General features: G+C 48.3%; 1 protein-coding gene across 1 annotated transcript in view; it reads right to left on the bottom strand.

The window, feature by feature from the left end:
- PDIA5 (protein disulfide isomerase family A member 5) overlaps nucleotides 1-7223 on the bottom strand; it is a 168362-nt gene extending 161139 nt beyond the window's left edge. Inside the window, exon 1 of the mRNA XM_088460758.1 lies at nucleotides 7124-7223. Coding sequence (XP_088316884.1) covers nucleotides 7124-7177 — 54 coding nt within the window. The 5' untranslated portion in view covers nucleotides 7178-7223. The remainder of the gene's footprint in view (nucleotides 1-7123) is intronic.
- Nucleotides 7224-17341: the final 10118 nt, after the last annotated feature.

Genomic DNA, 17341 nt, shown 5'->3' with positions numbered 1-17341 from the left:
AACACTTTAGTCGGAGAATGTCGGTTCTTGCGACTTAACCTGGGTGTTTAGTCGCGAGAACCGTCATTCTCCGATTAAAGTGCCGGTCACAAGGCTGTTTTCGCTGCACTAAACCGGAAAACAGCCTCGCACCCGGCACTTTTGTCGGATTTCTCCATGCACACTCAGGGGGTGCAAGAAGAAATCCTTAATGGGGGGTATCCACTAAGCGATTTAAACAAGCGATTGCACGATAACGACATCGTTATCGTGCAATCGCTTGCAAATCGCGCATGCATCGGGCATGTTTAGGACGGAAGCGACCAGCGATGCGTGTGCCCGCGGGTCGCTTCCGACATCACCCGTACATGCAGGTCAACGTGACGATCTCGTCAGGTTCTGCATGTGCGGGGATGAGGGATGTGCCGGGACTGAACGAAGTGAACGTTCAGTCTAGGCACATCACTAGCTATATAAATAACAGCACGATTGCAGTGTCGCAATCGTGCTGTCGTTTGTATAACGCTAAGTGGATACCCCCCCATTAGTCAGACCAAACAGCATGCTGAATTGAATAGCTCCCTCCCAGGGCCATTCAGCATCACACTAAATTGAATAGAGTCCACTAATGTCATATCTGAGGGGAGGGAGGCAGAGTCTATAAAGATGTTCAAACTGGGGCAATTAAAGGAAATAGTTTTGCATACGCAGAAAAGATTACGCTGGGGACAATGGCTGTTTCCCAAGAACATGAGAATTATTGTAGCGTTAAAAGGTAAGAGGCAGAAAGGCTCAGATTTAGACCATGATTTTATATCAAAACTTGGCAGAGATTCTTAGCAGAGATTCTTTTATGAAAAGCAAAGTACAGATTAATTCATCAGGAGCAATCCTGCATAGAGAACCTGTGCAGCATAACTGATGATATAAAATTTAACTTATGGGGTTACATTAATTAGCAAAAACAATACTGACAACCCTAACTCCCACCCAGTGGTGCCTAACCCTCACCCTCCCCACTTGGGATGCCTAACCCTAACCTCCCCCCAAAAAACCTAACGCTAACCCTGCTATGTAACCTAACCCTCCCCCCCCCTCCGCGGCTAACAGCTAAGGTCGCCCCGGACTTACCTCGTTCGGGCAGGCGTCCTTCTGTCTTCCGGCGTCGGGATTAAGATAGGCGTCGATATTTCGACACCTATCTTAACTACCTTGTTGGGCTTCCCCCGTCGGGATTTAGACCGGCGGCGCCACATAACAACATCTCATGTAAAACAACTAAATGCACATTACATGATAAAATTAGCTTGCACAGCAAATAAACATAAGTATCATGAGAAAAGCAAAACAGATCAAAAGAGAACTAAGTAGCTGTGTATTGTTTACTGCACACATATTATGGATGTTTGTAAGACTATTGAGAATAGTTAATTACTGTATAACTGAATAGTTTATTATCGCTGTTAAAAAATTTAACATAGTTCTCCTTCATCTAGTGTCAGGGATTGCAAGATATACAAGAAATAGATCGCTTGTGTCACTGATCACTTGTCTCTTGAACTGTGACAGGGAGACCACGACTCGGCACTGGTCTGCTGCCAGCTATAATCATCTGTCTGTAGAGAGATCGTCCAATATCAAAAACTGAAGCGTTCGGTACCTGTACCACAATCCCAGAAGACATAACGCAGAAATGTCTATCGTGACCAAAATTACAAAGGACACTTCAGCCTGGAGCTGCTGCATCCAGAAACTCAGGGCCTGATTCAGAGCCGGACGCTATTTGCGGACGGTCGTTCCAAAAAAGGGTCCGGCTACTTAAATTGAGCGCTCACTCTTTGCGGTTCGTTGACACTTCTATGTCTGAGCGAGCGAGCGAACAAAAAATGCGCTCGCTATTTTGTAAAGATGCCCCTTTGCCGTTCGCAACACACGTCATCTCCGGTATTTATTAGATTAATCGGGTACATCGAAAGGCATCTGAACTGCTCGCAGTTCTTGTGGTAGCTTTTTCTTACCGCTATTACTGCGAGCAATTCAGGCTAAAAGACAACCAAGTGACGTGGTCGAAACGCTCCTTTACTAATTATGCACTCCCATTAAACGCCCTTTTGACCGTTAGGCACGCCTGCGTTCGGATCTCCACTCCCCCGTTTTCAAGCACCTTCCCCTGTTACCACCCACAAACGGTACATTCTGTCAATCACATCAGCAGCACCTTGCTGTTTTGCGAGCGCTCGATTTCCGACCGCAATGACTGGTTTGCGCATGCGCAGTTGTGCGAACATCGCTCAGAGCGGCCGCTTACGAATCAGGCCCTCATTCTCCTCTTCAACTGATCCAACAACCACTCCCGCCAAGATTTTGCCAGTGCTGCTCCCTACCAGACTCTCTACAAATCTTCAAACAGGCTCTCAAGACCCACTACTTCATCAAAGCCTTCCAACTCTCATCCTAACCCGCTGCTACATGTTCCTTCCACCCTGACTGCTCCCATCTGTGTCACACCTGTTAGTCTGCACCTTCCTTTTAGAATGTAAACTCTCACGAGTAAGGTACTCTACCCTCTTGTGCTTCTCCTTACTTATACTTTTATCTACTTCATACTCCCCACAAGGGCACCTAAAGGGGCCTATCCATTAGGCGACCTGATAAACTGAACGACTAGCGTTCAGTCCTTCAGGTCGCCTAGGTGCGGTGTCCGCACTGAACAGCGTTCACAGAACGTCATTCAGTGCAGGAGACCAACCTCCTATCTGCGAACATGTGGAACCTGACGATCATCGCCAGGTTGACGAGCATGTTCCAGAGATAGTCTGCATCGGCAAGGACTCAGCGTGCACGCGCATCGCTGGTCCTTGCCGGCTATCCATTGGACGACTCTCTGAACGTTCCGACCAAAACTTCCTGGTTTTGGTCGGATCGTTCAAAAAGTCGTCTAATGTATAGGCCCCTTAACACTTGGTTGCCTATGCCCTGTTGCTTATTTTGAGTGTTTTACGATTGTTAATGCAGTAATGTGTATAAACCATGTCCTTGTCCTGTATTGTATTGTACTGTAAGTCACTGGTTTCTTGTTCACTTATTTATGTACTTTGTAAGACACTGCAGAACCCTTCTGGCGCCATATACATAAAGGATAATAATAATTCACAAGTCACTTCTGAGACAACACTCTAGAACAGGGGTGGCTAAACCGCGGCTCTCGAGCCACATGTGGCTCGGCAGACCCCACTGGTACTGAGAACGCTGGCCTCTGAAGCGATCAGAGACTAAAGAAGCCTCTGATTGTTTCAGAGGCCAGCGTTCCCAGTGATGCAGTGTGTGGGTGACGTCATCCGCGATGTGAGGAGCCCGCACGCCTGCTGGAGCCAGTTCGATCCAGCACGCAGCGGAAGCAGCAGCGACGGCGGGGCTCAGGAGCCCTGACGGCGTGGAGCGGTGCCAGCATGAAGACAGGTAAGTTTCTTCATAGGGGTGTGGGCGGGGAGGGGGAGCTAGTACTGGGGGCACTACCTTAGGGGGCATAACTACAGGGAGCATTGCATAAGGGCCACAACTAGAGGGGGCATTGCATAAGGGCCACAACTACTGAGGGCATTGCATAATGGGCACAGCTACAGGGGTCATTGCATAAGGGCCACAACTACTGGGGGCACTGCTTAATGGGCACAACTACAGGGGGGCACTGCATATGGGGCACTGCATATGGGGCACAACTACAGGGGGCACTACTGTCTGACAGCCAGTGGGGGGGGGGGCAGCCTGAGAGCTGGGGGATGATGCCTTCTTTAATGCCTATGGGGGCAGAGTGGGGCTGTTGAAGGAGGGGTGGAGTAACAAATGAGGGGCCGCTGCAGTGGCATGGGGGGCTGCAATGACACATGAATGTGGGCTGGAATGGCAAGGGAGGGGCCCTGAGTGACACATGGAAGAGCTGAAGTGTATATTATGTGACTTGCTTTTTCAATGTATGTTATGTGGTTCAGGATTTGAAAGTGTATTTTATGTGGATGTGGTTTTTAAAACATATTTTATGTGGGTCTGGCTTTCTCAATGTATTTTATGTGGTTCTGGATTTCAATATGTATTTTATGTGGATGTGGTTTTTTAAATGTATTTTATGTGGATCTGGCTTGTTTCTGTGTATTTTTTGTGAACGTAGCTTTTTCAATGTTTTGTATATTGCTCTGACTTTTTCTTTCACTTCAACAGTGAAAAAAATATATTGAGAAGTTTATGTAAATTGTGTATTTCCAATGTGCTGGGCTTGCCCCCAGAGTGACTAAACATGGGGATGTGACAAGATCATGCTCCTGCGAATGTCATACCAAAAGGAGTGCACACAAATATGGGGCGGGGCCTTGACAGCTAGGCCGTGCCCCATTTTTGAATCAGCGCCCTCAACTTGACTACAGATATTTTTTGCCTCTGACTGGTTGGCCACCCTGTTGTAGAATGATATTTGTTTTATTTTACCCACCTACTACGTCAGTATTAAATTTCCACTTAGCAGTCACCAATCACAGTAAATTGTGCTGTAGTAGTCACACCAACCACTTGGGTTAAGAGCACAAATAAATCATAGCCCGTGAAACTTCTTGTAGATCAGGTGCCTGATGGGTTGGGTATTATTACAATTATCATATTTGTTACATCACATCCACAAACTAATGAGAGATAACAGCTGAAAAAGGGGGCTGCTCAGTAGGTCTACCAGTATAACATACAGTGCCATCCACGAGAGAGGTCCACATTGGGGTGGAATGGGTCCTGGACAGAACAGAACAGAATGTCGATATTTCATATGTCTAAATTCTGAAGATAATGATATGGTTCAATGTTGAAGTCATAATTGTCGACATTGTGTTGTAGGTATTATGACATATGGGGCCTCATTTATCAATGAGTTTTATCACTAACAACAAGTGATAAAACTCGCTGCGTATGATAATGGTGCTCTAGCCAATCAGCTCCCAACTGTCTGTTTGGAGCTGATTTATCATACGCAGCGAGTTTTATCACTCGTTGTGAGTGATGAAACTTTTTGATAAATGGGGCCCATAGTCTTCATTCTAGCACCCTGCATCTGTCACAACCCATGCAGTTCCTGCTCTGGTAGTCCTAGCAAACACTGGTTTGTTGCATCAGCTGACTGTGCTAGAAGCACCAGAGCAGAGAGAGACACCCCAGGCAGGAAATAGAAACTACATGGGTTGTGACAGGTGCAGGGTGCTAGAATGAACACTAGACATGTCGATGCGGTGTTAAACGACATTGTGACATGTCGACACTGTAAATGCCAACTACACGATTACATTCATGCTTAGAGAACCTGTGGTGGAAGTGCACTCAAAAAATCTTTATTCACTCAAGAAAACAAAAAAAAATATTATATATATATATATATATATATATATATATATATATATAATGCTGCTCCTCACCTCTATGGGGTGGGTTGCTTGCCAGATGGAGCAATTCAATTGTTGCTCCATTCCGGCGCGCACAGCCACCGACATTTCAACTCGCAGCCCCCCTAGCTGGAGAGCAGAAATTACCAAAAAGTGACCCGTTTCAGTGCTCAAACGGGACTTTTCATGGGCGCGTCAATGTCCCGTTGACGGGCTGCTGACTAGAATATAAATAAAAGGTTACTTAGTGCCACATATTTCTTTGAAAGCTTATGCCACATTTTAGAGGAGCATGGAAAATTGCCTTCAGGAGAAAGTAAACCTTCTTAAAACTTTAAGTAAAGTGGATAAGCTATGCAGAATATTTACATGAGTAAGGGATTTTGTGTAGTCAGTTTATACTCATTAGTGAGTAGAATTTATACACACTATGGTACATGAACGAGTTGCACAATGTACAGATGGCACTGATCAGCATATATATCAGCCTTTGTAGGCAATCTAAATAGGAAACAGGTATATTTTTAGTATGCAGACACATATATAACTCTTTACTAAAGTACCTAGGATTGAATGATGTACCTATGTAGTATCAAAGTGGTTCAGCACGTTATGAGAATAATACAGAGTTGAATATTCAAGACAAGCAGGAAAACATCAAAGTCCTGTAGGTCACATACACTCCCATGTTTGTCCAGAATCAGACATACAAATCATGAGAAACAGGATTTCCTTGTTAGTCCAAAATGAACAAGACTATTAGCCCTATCAAGAAGGGTCACATTTCTGGGGACGTAACAAGTAAAACAACATGGATAATACCAGGAAGCCAAAGAGTAATAACTGGCACTGTAACTGAGGCTGATGAATACACCTTTATGTTACCTAAATGAATAATGATATTATGGGGCACACCTAATACGTTTGGGTATCTCTATATAAGGTTATTATTGAATATTAGGAGACATCCTTTGGTGGGGAACAATCACTATTTAATGATATTACTGTATATTACGAGACTCTCTGGAATTGGGGAACAATCACTAAATAAGGATATTACTTAGTATGGGTACAGTCAATATGTAACAAATTACTGTATATTAGGAGACACTCTGGCACAGTATGTATATAAAATATCACTGTCTATTCTCTGGAAATGGGGTACAGACACAATACGTAATGTTGTTTCGGCATACTTCAGAGACATTCTCTGGAACTTGGTACTGTCACTATATATAAGGTTATTACTGTATATTAGGAAACATTCTCTGGAACTGGGTACAGTCACTGTATAAAGTTATTACTATATATTGGGAGATATTTTCTTTAATTGGGGTACAGTCACTATATATATATTACTCTATATTAGATCTTTTCAGAAATTGGGGTACAGTCACTACATAAACCGTTAATACTGTATATTCTCTGGAACTGGGTAGTCTCTATATAAATACATTACTGTATATTTGGAGACACCAGTCCTGGGGCAGCCCTGAACACTCTCTGGATTGGGGTACAGTCACTAGATAAGGCTATAACTGTATATTAGGAGACACTCTGGAACTGGGTACAGTGACTCAATATAAGATATTACTGTATATTAGAAGACACTCTCTTTAAGTTTTGGAGTTCTTGTCCCCCAAGCCAGTAACTTTCCTTTACACGAGCGCCCCTCCTCACAAGGACCCCGGTCTCCCAGGGGGCCCAGGCCAGGGGTCTTAACTACTCACCAGGACGTGGAGCAGCAGCATTCTCATTCCCCAGCAGCAACTGGCAGGAACCATCACACGGCTGCCACGTCTGGCCGCGCAGGTGCAGTGAGGCAGGACAGAGGCATGCCGGGAGTTGTAGTTTAATCCACAAGCACGCTAGAGACTTCTCCCTGGACAGTCAGTACAAAGGGTGGTAAACTACTCGTCCCAGCATACAATAAGCGTTTTGGCCGACTATAGCTGCTGCAATCTGACAGGACATGCTGGTTACAATAGTTCCACAACAGTTTATGATTGTGAGCCACAGGTCACCAAACCGTGACACACTACTATTGGGGCACCATTTAACAACGAGACATAACACCTTTAAAGGCACATTTATTAATGATCGCATTTTGCAATGCGATCAGGGCATCCAGTACCGCCCATGATCATATTGCAAAATGCGATCATACCGGCTGAATATATGTACCGGCACATGCAGAGAGACGGGCTCCGAAAGGAGCCCGTACCTGCGATGTGGCCGGAGTGCATGCGGGACTGCTGCGCATGCGCAGTCCCGCGGACTGCACATGGGCGGCGCCCATTGCCGGCAGAGGGATCTGGAAGATCCCTACGCTGGCTGAAATGCGGTAAGTCCCCATAGACTACAGCGGCTAACGCTATCTTCAGATAGCGTCAGCTGCTTGGGCCAATATCGGGAATGCTTCGCATTCCCGATATAGATACATTTGGCAGCATCGCATCCCCCATAGAAACCTATGGGGGAGGCGGCAATGGAGGGTTCGCAGCAAGTATCGGAGATACCTGCTGCGGTCCCTCCTTCATACATTCGGGGGATACTTAGTATTTGAGGTAAACCCCGGAAAACAGGTGTTTTCGGGGAATTTACCTCAAATTAACTTTGATAAATGTGCCCCTTAGCCATACTTGCCTACACTCCTGGAAGTCGTGGGACTAATGAAGCTTAAGGGCCCAGAACCCAAGGGGGACCCTGAAGCAAAAAAAATATTAATGAGTGAATTTATTAACAAAATCATGGAAGGTTTTTAAGTGTGTGTTATTCCAATAAGGTCATTTTAGTGATAGTATCTCCTACCCTCCAACATGACCCGTTCCATTAGGTACAAAATGCTCTGCTCCTGGACTTCCCACTTAATGTATGATTGCTGTCACCTGTGTTGAACTATTTAACTGGTGACACAGGTGTTTTAGCTCAGGTGGCTACAATCATAAATTAAGAGGGAAGTCCAGGAGCAGAGCATTTTGTACCTAATGGAACGGGTCATGTTGGAGGGTCTGGTATCATAAGTCAAAGTGTTGAAGTCTTTAATATTGACTTTTAGAAAATACTCTACAGTAATGCATGTAGGGGGTTTCTGAGTACCCAGAACCCCCCTCCCCCGATCAGGGCTGGCTCGCAGACTTTCTATCTACAGCTCTGAGCAGAGGATGGCTCTAAAGACGATCAGACGACGAACGCTCAGTCTTGTTGAAATCGTGCATTTTTTCATCTGATGCGCGCTCCCGTGGGTCCTTCAATCGTATCTTATGATCATATGTGCAGCACATATGTTCCATCGTATCGTGTTCAGAACGTGGCATTTTTTTTCCATGCAATCCATCGTGTGGCAATACAGTAATTTCAATGACTGTTTCTCCCTATTCCCTAATGAGCTCGTGAGGCACAGGATCGATCTTACGACAGATCCTGTGCTAAGAAAAAGAAGAAATGGTGACGACGGGACTGCAGGGTAATCCGATGTGAATCGGATCAGATGCTGATCGCGTAGGTGTATGGGCCCTATAAGTCGGCCAAGCACAGAATAGAGAGCTGCTGTCAGTGTCACTGCTAAGTGCAGTACTGGCAGGTGCCGCTTGATGTTCCCATCTCCATTTGTGCTGTCCCATCTGCCAGAAGTCGGGCCTGCAGTGCTGACCACAAACTGAAAGCTGAGCTAACTGCCAGTTCAGAGGTGGGTACACGCAGCACGGGGAAGAGACCTGACTCAGATATCCCACTCAGAAGGATCAATAGCTGGGATCCTACAGAGGAAGTAAATTTTGGTTTTCTATGTGTTCTATATACAGCAGGGGTTCCCAACCACGGTCCTCAAGGCACACTAACAGTCCAGGTTTTGAGGATAGCCATACTGGAACACAGGTGACTTAATTAGTACCTCAGTTATTTTGATTTAACCATCTGTGCTCAAGCCTGGATATCACCAAAACCAGGACTGTTAGTGTGACTTGAGGACCGAGGTTGGGAATCACTGATATACAGTCTCTCTTTCTCTGGGGTTTCTACATCTATCTACAGTCTCTCACTCTATTGAAGGTTTCTACATCTATCTATCTACTGACTCACTCTCTGGGGGGTTTCTCTACACCTATCTACAGTCTCACTCTCTGGAGGGTTTCTACATCTATTTATTTATTATCAGTTATTTATCTATCTACAGTGTCTTACTCTCTGGTGGATTTCTCTATATATCTACAGTCACTCTCACTCTGGGAGGTTTCTACATCTATCTACAGTCTCTCACTCATCTATCTACAGTCTCTCGCTCTGGGGGATTTCTACATCTATCTATCTACAGTGTCTTACCTTCTGGTGGGTTTCTATAGCTATCTATCTACAGTCTTTCTCACTCTGGGAGTTCTACATTTATCTATTATTATTATTCTACAGTCTCACTCTCTAGTGGGTTTCCGCATCTATTAGGGGTATTCAATATGAAACGAAAACGCAGTTTCTGCGAGGTTTTCGCTCTGATGACGTCATTTTCGCCGATTTTACTTTTACACCGTATTCAATTTGAAAACTTTTCGCCGGTGCGAAAAGTATTTCTACTTCAGGGTCCATAGGGTATCCACAGGATACCTTGGGGTATAGGTGTGACGTCAGTCGCAGGGCACCAAAGAGTTAAGCTTTCAGCCTCCCAGGATGCACTAGGTCCCCCTCCTATACCCCGCCCCCGGGCCAAGGCACCTCAGTTTAGTTTGGTGCCCGGCCGGAGTCGGGTGCACCTGTTGGAGTGGGGGCTAGAAGAGCCCCTGAAGCTTTTTCTTCATGCAGCTGTGGCTGCACATCTGGATGAACAGCATGGACAGTCAGTCCTGACGTCCATGCTGTCTTCCCTACACCCCGCCGGTACCAGAACGCCGGTACTGATCCGGGGATGCTGGTGGGCGTCTGGGGTCACAGCTAGCGGTGACCCCAGATGCTCCGGACCATGGCCGGATTCAAGGGGGACAGAGGTAAGCAGCGGGGTCCCGCGGTGGGTCCCCGCTGATCACATGGTCCTAAGTCCCCAGGCAGGGGGCTCCCTGGGGACTGGCTGCAGCGTGGAGCCAGGCGACCAACCTGCGCTTCCACTACCCCCTGGGACAGCGGACTGCAGCAGAGCGGTAGCGCTGCGGCGTCCCAGGGGTTAAATGCATGCCAGGGGAGCGCGCCTTCCCTGTCTCACAGCCGGCGCCTCCCCCGCTGCACACAGCCCTCTCTGCACTGTGCTGACTGGTCCTGTGTCAGCGCTCCTCCCCCAGGCCAGCTTCTCTCTGCTCCTCGGCGGCCATCTTCTCTGCAACGCATGGTGAACGCTGCTGGAAGTCTGGAAGGAAGCATCGTGGTCTGGGTCCCCCCGCATACCTCTCCTCCGCTGTGGCTCAGGTCTGTGTATGCAGCGCTGTGTCCTACCAGGCCCTGTGTCTGTGTAGTTGAGTGATCAGCGCTGTTAGTGCAGGAATTGTTATTTCTCTGCATTGTATGTGACTGTGCTAGCGCTGCCTGTAACTTTTCTTCTCTAAACTGTCAGCTTTATTACTGTCCCTGTTCTTTCTGCTAAAGCCCTTGCGGTGCGGTGCTGCAGGGTGGTCTCTCGCCTATTTAATACTTAATTGGTGAGAGAGGTCACATACGTGGTGCCATCATGTCTGAAAGTGATTTTCCCCTCCGGCTACAGTGTACCACGTGCAAAGTACCGTTAGCGGAGGGGGAGGGTAGCGCGGAGGGCCTTTGCCGGCAGTGTTTGTCCATGGCGCGGCCTATTACGGTTACAGCACCGGTACAGGAGCCGCCCTGGGCTTGTTTCGCTCAGGCGTTAACAGCTTTAGTGGGCCAGTTAGCTCCGCAGCCCGCGTTTACTCCGATGGGAGTCCCAGCAGTCTGTGGTGTCGTCACCCATGCAGGGGTTCCCACGACAATTGGTGGTACCCCACAGTCTCCCTATTTCCCCGCTCCCGGGTTCTCAGGAGCCAGCGTGGGTTAACTCCCTGACGAGTTCTGTACAGCACTTGTCGGATGTGTTGCAAGGGGAGTCTGTGATGCGGCCTCATAAAAGGCCGGTGGCGTCTCTGTCCGCTCCTTATGAGGATGACGAAGGGACGTCTGATGATGGGGAGATTCTGGATCCTTACGATCAGGAACCTTTCCATACTAAGGACGCTGATGCTAAGTCCAAAGTATATATTCCTGGACTTATTCGGGCGGTCCGCACAGCCTTGGTGATTGAGGACGAAGTTCCCCCAGCGGCTAAATCTAAGTATGCCTTTTTCAAAGATGTGAAGGGCGATGCCACAGTCTTTCCTCTTTCGGGTCAGTTGGTGGACCATTTAGAGGAGGCGTGGAAACAACCTGGCAAAAGATACCAGCCGCAGAGACGCCTGGCGGTGGCTTATCCGTTCGCGGATAATTATTTTGCTAAGTGTGAATCCCCTCCACAGGTGGATTCTCACGTGACCCGTCTTGTCCGTAGTGCCACATTGCCGATGCCATCCATGTCCTCCCTTAAGGATGCTACGGACCGCAAGGTAGAAATCTGCCTGAAGTCCGCTTATTCCCTTGCAGGGGGGGCAGCACGGCCGGCTATGGCCATTTGCTGGGTTGCCAGAGCGATGGAGCGCTGGGCGGATTCATTAGAGGCTTCTTTTGAATCCGACTGTCCGGCCGAACAGGCGGAGTTGATTGGCAATCTCCGTGATTCGGCCACCTACATCAACGAGGCGGCTCTAGACATTAGTACTCTGGTGTCTAGAATTTCTTCAGCAGCGGTAGCTGCTCGTCGCACCTTGTGGCTGCGATCCCAGGGTGGGAGGCCGCCTGCTGCAGTTCTCCCGGTGTTGGTCGTTCACTACGACAGACACTTGGGTTCTGGAGGTGGTCTCTCACGGGTACGCCCTCTCCTTCCGGCACAGACCCCCGGCTCGATTCTTCACCACGGGTCTACCATCAGACCGGAACAAGGCTACGGAGCTGCGGAAGGTATTGCACACTATGCTCCAGGCTGGAGTTATAGTGCCTGTTCCATTCTCCCAGAGGGGCCAGGGTTTCTATTCAAATCTATTTTTGGTACAGAAACCCAATGGGTCATATCGTCCGATTCTCAACCTCAAAGCACTCAACAAGTCTTTGCGGGTCCCGAAGTTTCGGATGGAGACCCTACGGTCCATCATTCTGGCGCTGGAACCTGGGGACTACATGGTGTCATTGGACATACAGGACACTATGGCGGTCATGGCGGCTTCTCTGCGGCTGCAAGGAGTCCGCATGTTGCCGTACTTGGACGACCTGTTATTGGTGGCAGGATCTCCAGAGCTCCTGTTACACCACTTGGACCTGACCATTGCACTGCTGCAACGGCACGGCTGGCTAATCAACTGGCAGAAGTCCACTCTAATCCCGTCTCGGAGGATTCTGCATCTTGGAGCCTTATTGGACTCGGGACAGCAAAGGATCTTCGTGACGGAGGACAAGATCTCTGCTTTACAGTCAAGGGTGCGCAGTTGTCTGCACAGCCGCCGGGTGTCCTTACACTCGGCAATGAGGTTACTGGGCTCCATGGTGTCGGTGTTCGACATGGTGGAATACGCCCAGTTTCACTCCAGACCTCTGCAGCACCTGATCCTGTCCAAGTGGAACGGGCTGCCTCAGTCTCTGAAGTTCCAGACGATTGTGCTCACCCCGGAGGTTCGCCTGTCCCTTGCGTGGTGGTTAAAGACGACCCACCTCAACAAGGGACGTCCGTTCTGGGTTCCAAATTGGGTCCTGTTGACAACGGACGCCAGTCTTCGGGGCTGGGGAGCAGTTTCGGGTCCACACTTGTTCCAGGGCAGGTGGACACCGACAGAAGCGGAGCTTCCAATAAATATCTTGGAACTCCGTGCGGTCTTCAATGCTCTCCTGCAGGCACAGCGGTTTCTCCAGGGTCACCCGGTGCAGGTCCAGTCGGACAATGCTACCACCGTGGCCTACATAAACAGGCAAGGAGGAACTCGCAGTCGGGCGGCTCTCGTAGAGGTCTCTCGGATCCTGGTTTGGGCGGAGCGCAATCTTCCGGCCATATCAGCGGTCTTCATCCCGGGAGTGCTAAATTGGGAGGCGGACTTTCTAAGTCGCCAGGACGTTCATCCAGGGGAATGGTCCCTGCACCCGGACGTTTTTCAACTACTGGTGGACAGGTGGGGTCTTCCAGAAATCGACCTCATGGCGTCCCGGCACAACAACAAGTTGCCGGTGTACGGGTCTCGCACAAGAGACTAAGGGGCGTCTCTGGTGGATGCTCTGTCCGTCCGGTGGACGTTCAGGTTCGCATACCTGTTCCCTCCGGTCTCCCTTCTTCCACGGGTAATCCGGAAATTCAAACAGGAAGGAGGGACGCTCCTGTTGATAGCTCCCGCGTGGCCCAGACGGCACTGGTTCTCAGACCTTCAGGGTCTGTCCGTGGACAGTCCTCTGCGGTTGCCGCTACGACCGGACCTTCTGTCTCAGGGTCCTTGTCTTCACCCGGACCTGACTCGGCTGTCTTTGGCGGCGTGGCTGTTGAGACGGCCATGCTGAGGTCCTGGGGGTTTTCCAGCTCTGTGGTGCGTACCATGTTACGAGCTCGGAAACCGTCTTCCGCGAGGATATACCATCGCGTGTGGCATACGTTCTTCCAGTGGTGTCGACCGAGAGGTTATGCACCGCGGGAGTTTCGTCTGTCTCGGATTCTCGCCTTCCTGCAAGCGGGACTAGATCATGGGCTTCGCCTTGCTTCTTTGAAGGTACAGGTTTCGGCCCTATCTGTCTGGTTTCACCGTAGGATTGCTACAATCCCGGATGTGCGCACCTTTATGCAAGGTGTTCTCCGTATTCAGCCGCCCTTTGTTCCACCTGTGGCGCCTTGGGATTTGGCTGTGGTCCTGAGGGCTCTCCAAGGACCGCCGTTTGAACCACTGGACTCAGTGGATATTAAATGGCTAACAGCTAAGACTGTTTTCCTTCTGGCCGTTGCTTCAGCCAGACATGTTTCTGAGTTAGGGGCTCTTTCTTGTAGACCCCCTTTCTTGGTTTTTCATGGGAACAGGGCAGTGCTCCGCACTCGGCCCGAGTTTCTTCCCAAAGTTGTTTCCCAGTTTCATGTTAACGAGGAAATAGTTGTTCCGGCCTTTAACTCACCTGGTCTTTCCGTGGGTGAGGCCTCTTTGGATGTTGTGCGGGCCTTAAGGACTTATGTTGACCGCACTTCTTTGTTTAGGAAGTCGGACGCTTTGTTGTCCTCTATGGCTTCTGTAAAAAGGGTTGGCCTGCTTCAAAGCAAACTTTGGCAGCCTGGATCCGTATGGCTATTTCTGAAGCTTATCTTCATGAAGGCCTACCGGTCCCTCCTTCTCTGAAGGCTCATTCCACTAGGTCTGTGGGTCCTTCGTGGGCAGCTCGACGTGGTGCCTCGGCAGTTCAGATCTGCAAGGCTGCTACGTGGTCTTCTGTCCATACCTTCGTGAGGTATTACAGGTTTGACACCTTCGCCTCTCAGGATGCTTCCTTCGGGCGGCAGATTCTCCTTTCTGCACAGGAGCGTCCCCACCCTTAAAGGATACTGCTTTGGGACATCCCCAAGGTATCCTGTGGATACCCTATGGACCCTGAAGTAGAAAATATGAGATATGGTAAGAACTTACCCTTGTTATCTCTATTTCTACGAAGTCCATAGGGTTCCACAGGACTCCCGCCCTGTCGCACCTGTGCTGCAGATGGGCTTTGCTCTGGTCACCGGTTTTCCGTCTCCCTCTGGTGAGAATGTGATTCTTGTATGTGTCCAGATCTTTGTTCTCTCTCTCTTCCTTCTCCTCCTCCGGCCTATGGCTTGGTAACTAACTGAGGTGCCTTGGCCCGGGGGCGGGGTATAGGAGGGGGACCTAGTGCATCCTGGGAGGCTGAAAGCTTAACTCTTTGGTGCCCTGCGACTGACGTCACACCTATACCCCAAGGTATCCTGTGGAACCCTATGGACTTCGTAGAAATAGAGATAACAAGGGTAAGTTCTTACCATATCTCATATTATTGCATTCGACCCTGCGAAAAAGTATCACCAAGGAATGGGTGGCGAAAAAAAGTGCAGAATTGGGGTTTTGGGGTGCAACATTTCGGAAACCACCCTGCAACCTTCAGACAGTCCCCCAAAGGTAAACTGTGTTAAAAAAAATGTAAAAAAAACCTCAGAGGACCCCAAAAAAGCACTTTCATTTTGGGGGCGGAAAAAAAAATTGGGGGTTACAAAGTTAAAAACTAGCGAACTACAATCTGTTTTTAAATATACAATAAACTTTTAAATATGCTCACCCCCATTTTCAAGTACCCCAAATTTGCTGGGACTACTTATTTTCAGCCAAAATAACTTCTAAATACTATTCTTCACCACATTCCCAAATCCCCAAAATAGCAGCTATTGAGCCCGTTTAAAGACCCCAAAAACCTTCAACAGGGCTAATCGGGGGTATCCAGAGTGATCCCCCATGTCAGAACATTTTTTTGGGGTGTTAGGGTGATTTCCCCAAAAATCAGCGAAGTTTCCGCTGATTTCACATTCGCCGGGTGCCGTTCTCGCCGATTTCATATTGAATACGGGTATAAGCGGGGGTGCGCGCGATATTTTTTCGCTGGCAAAAGCTCCGATGTGCGGTGAAAACTTCGACGGCGAGGTTAACGTTTCATATTGAATACCCCTTTTAATATCTGTCAATCTACAGTCTCTCACTCTCTGGGGGGTTTCTACATCTATCTATCTACAGTCTCTCACTCTCTGGGGGGTTTCTACTTCTATCTATCTACAGTCTCACTTTCTGGGGGGTTTCTACATATATCTATCTATCTACAGTCTATCACTCTCTGTGGGGTTTCTACATACTGTATATCTATCTGTCTACAGTCTCTCAGTCTCTGGGGGGTTTCTACATCTCCACCATTTGGGCCTCAAGGGCCCTTTGGACCTTGTTGGATGTTGCCTTATTGTTGCTGGTTGCAAAGGGGCCCCCATAACAGTTCAAGCTTCAGGGACCCAAAAATGTAGATCCGCCACTGATCGCACGATCTATCGTCCATTCCGCGTCACTTGACTGACATCCCTAGACACGCCCAGTCTCCATTTTGTGCAGCATCGTGGTTTGGAAGGAGACGGACACGATTTGAGCAGCTGGCACACCTGATCACGCAGTCCTTATATTTTGGTAAGTATAATGATAGTGCTGCTGAGCACAAATGTATCCACTGACCACCAATGTGTTTAATGCAAAGCCTGTCCACCAAGTTTATTATTAAATGCATGACCCACCCACTGACCACCAATTTGTATAAATGCATGACCCACTGTCCACCAATGTTGATTAAATGCAAGACCCACCCACTGAGTCTGACCACCACTGTGTCCCCTCCCCTGTCCACCAATATGTATTAAATGCACGACCCACCCACTGACCACCAATGTGTAAAAATGCATGATCCACTGTCCACCACTCTGTGCCCAGCCCTATTGTGTATATATAATATATATATATTTAAAAAAAAAAAACTGTATAATTCATATTATGAACATAATAAAATAATGAAATGATTCTAAATAAAACTTTATTGAAAAACGCAAAAAAAAAAAATTTACTTCAACATCAATACACGGTAACATTAAAACAGCATAACTTAAAATATTAAAACAAGGATGGGGAACCTCAGGTCCTGGGGCCGTATAAGGCCCCCGGAATCGTTTGATCTAGCCATCTGAGCTTTTTTGCTAGCCTCATCTGGCTAGCATGGTGCTTAGAATGGCACCCTGCAGCCAGAATGTATGCAGCAGTGCCACCTGGGGACGCTTCAGACGGTAACATCGCTGCCCTTACAGCTCTCAGAGCATACTCGGGATGCTCTGAGCATTGCTGTAATCACCGGCGATTGTGGCTCCACCCCATGTGACATCACATAAAGGG

Source organism: Taudactylus pleione, unplaced genomic scaffold (genome assembly GCF_031769625.1).
Source record: "Taudactylus pleione unplaced genomic scaffold, aTauple2 ptg000977l, whole genome shotgun sequence".
In the NCBI taxonomy this organism is placed as follows: Eukaryota; Metazoa; Chordata; class Amphibia; order Anura; family Myobatrachidae; genus Taudactylus; species Taudactylus pleione.
Note: the sequence above shows the minus strand (reverse complement) of the source record. Positions and strands in the feature narration are given on the sequence as shown.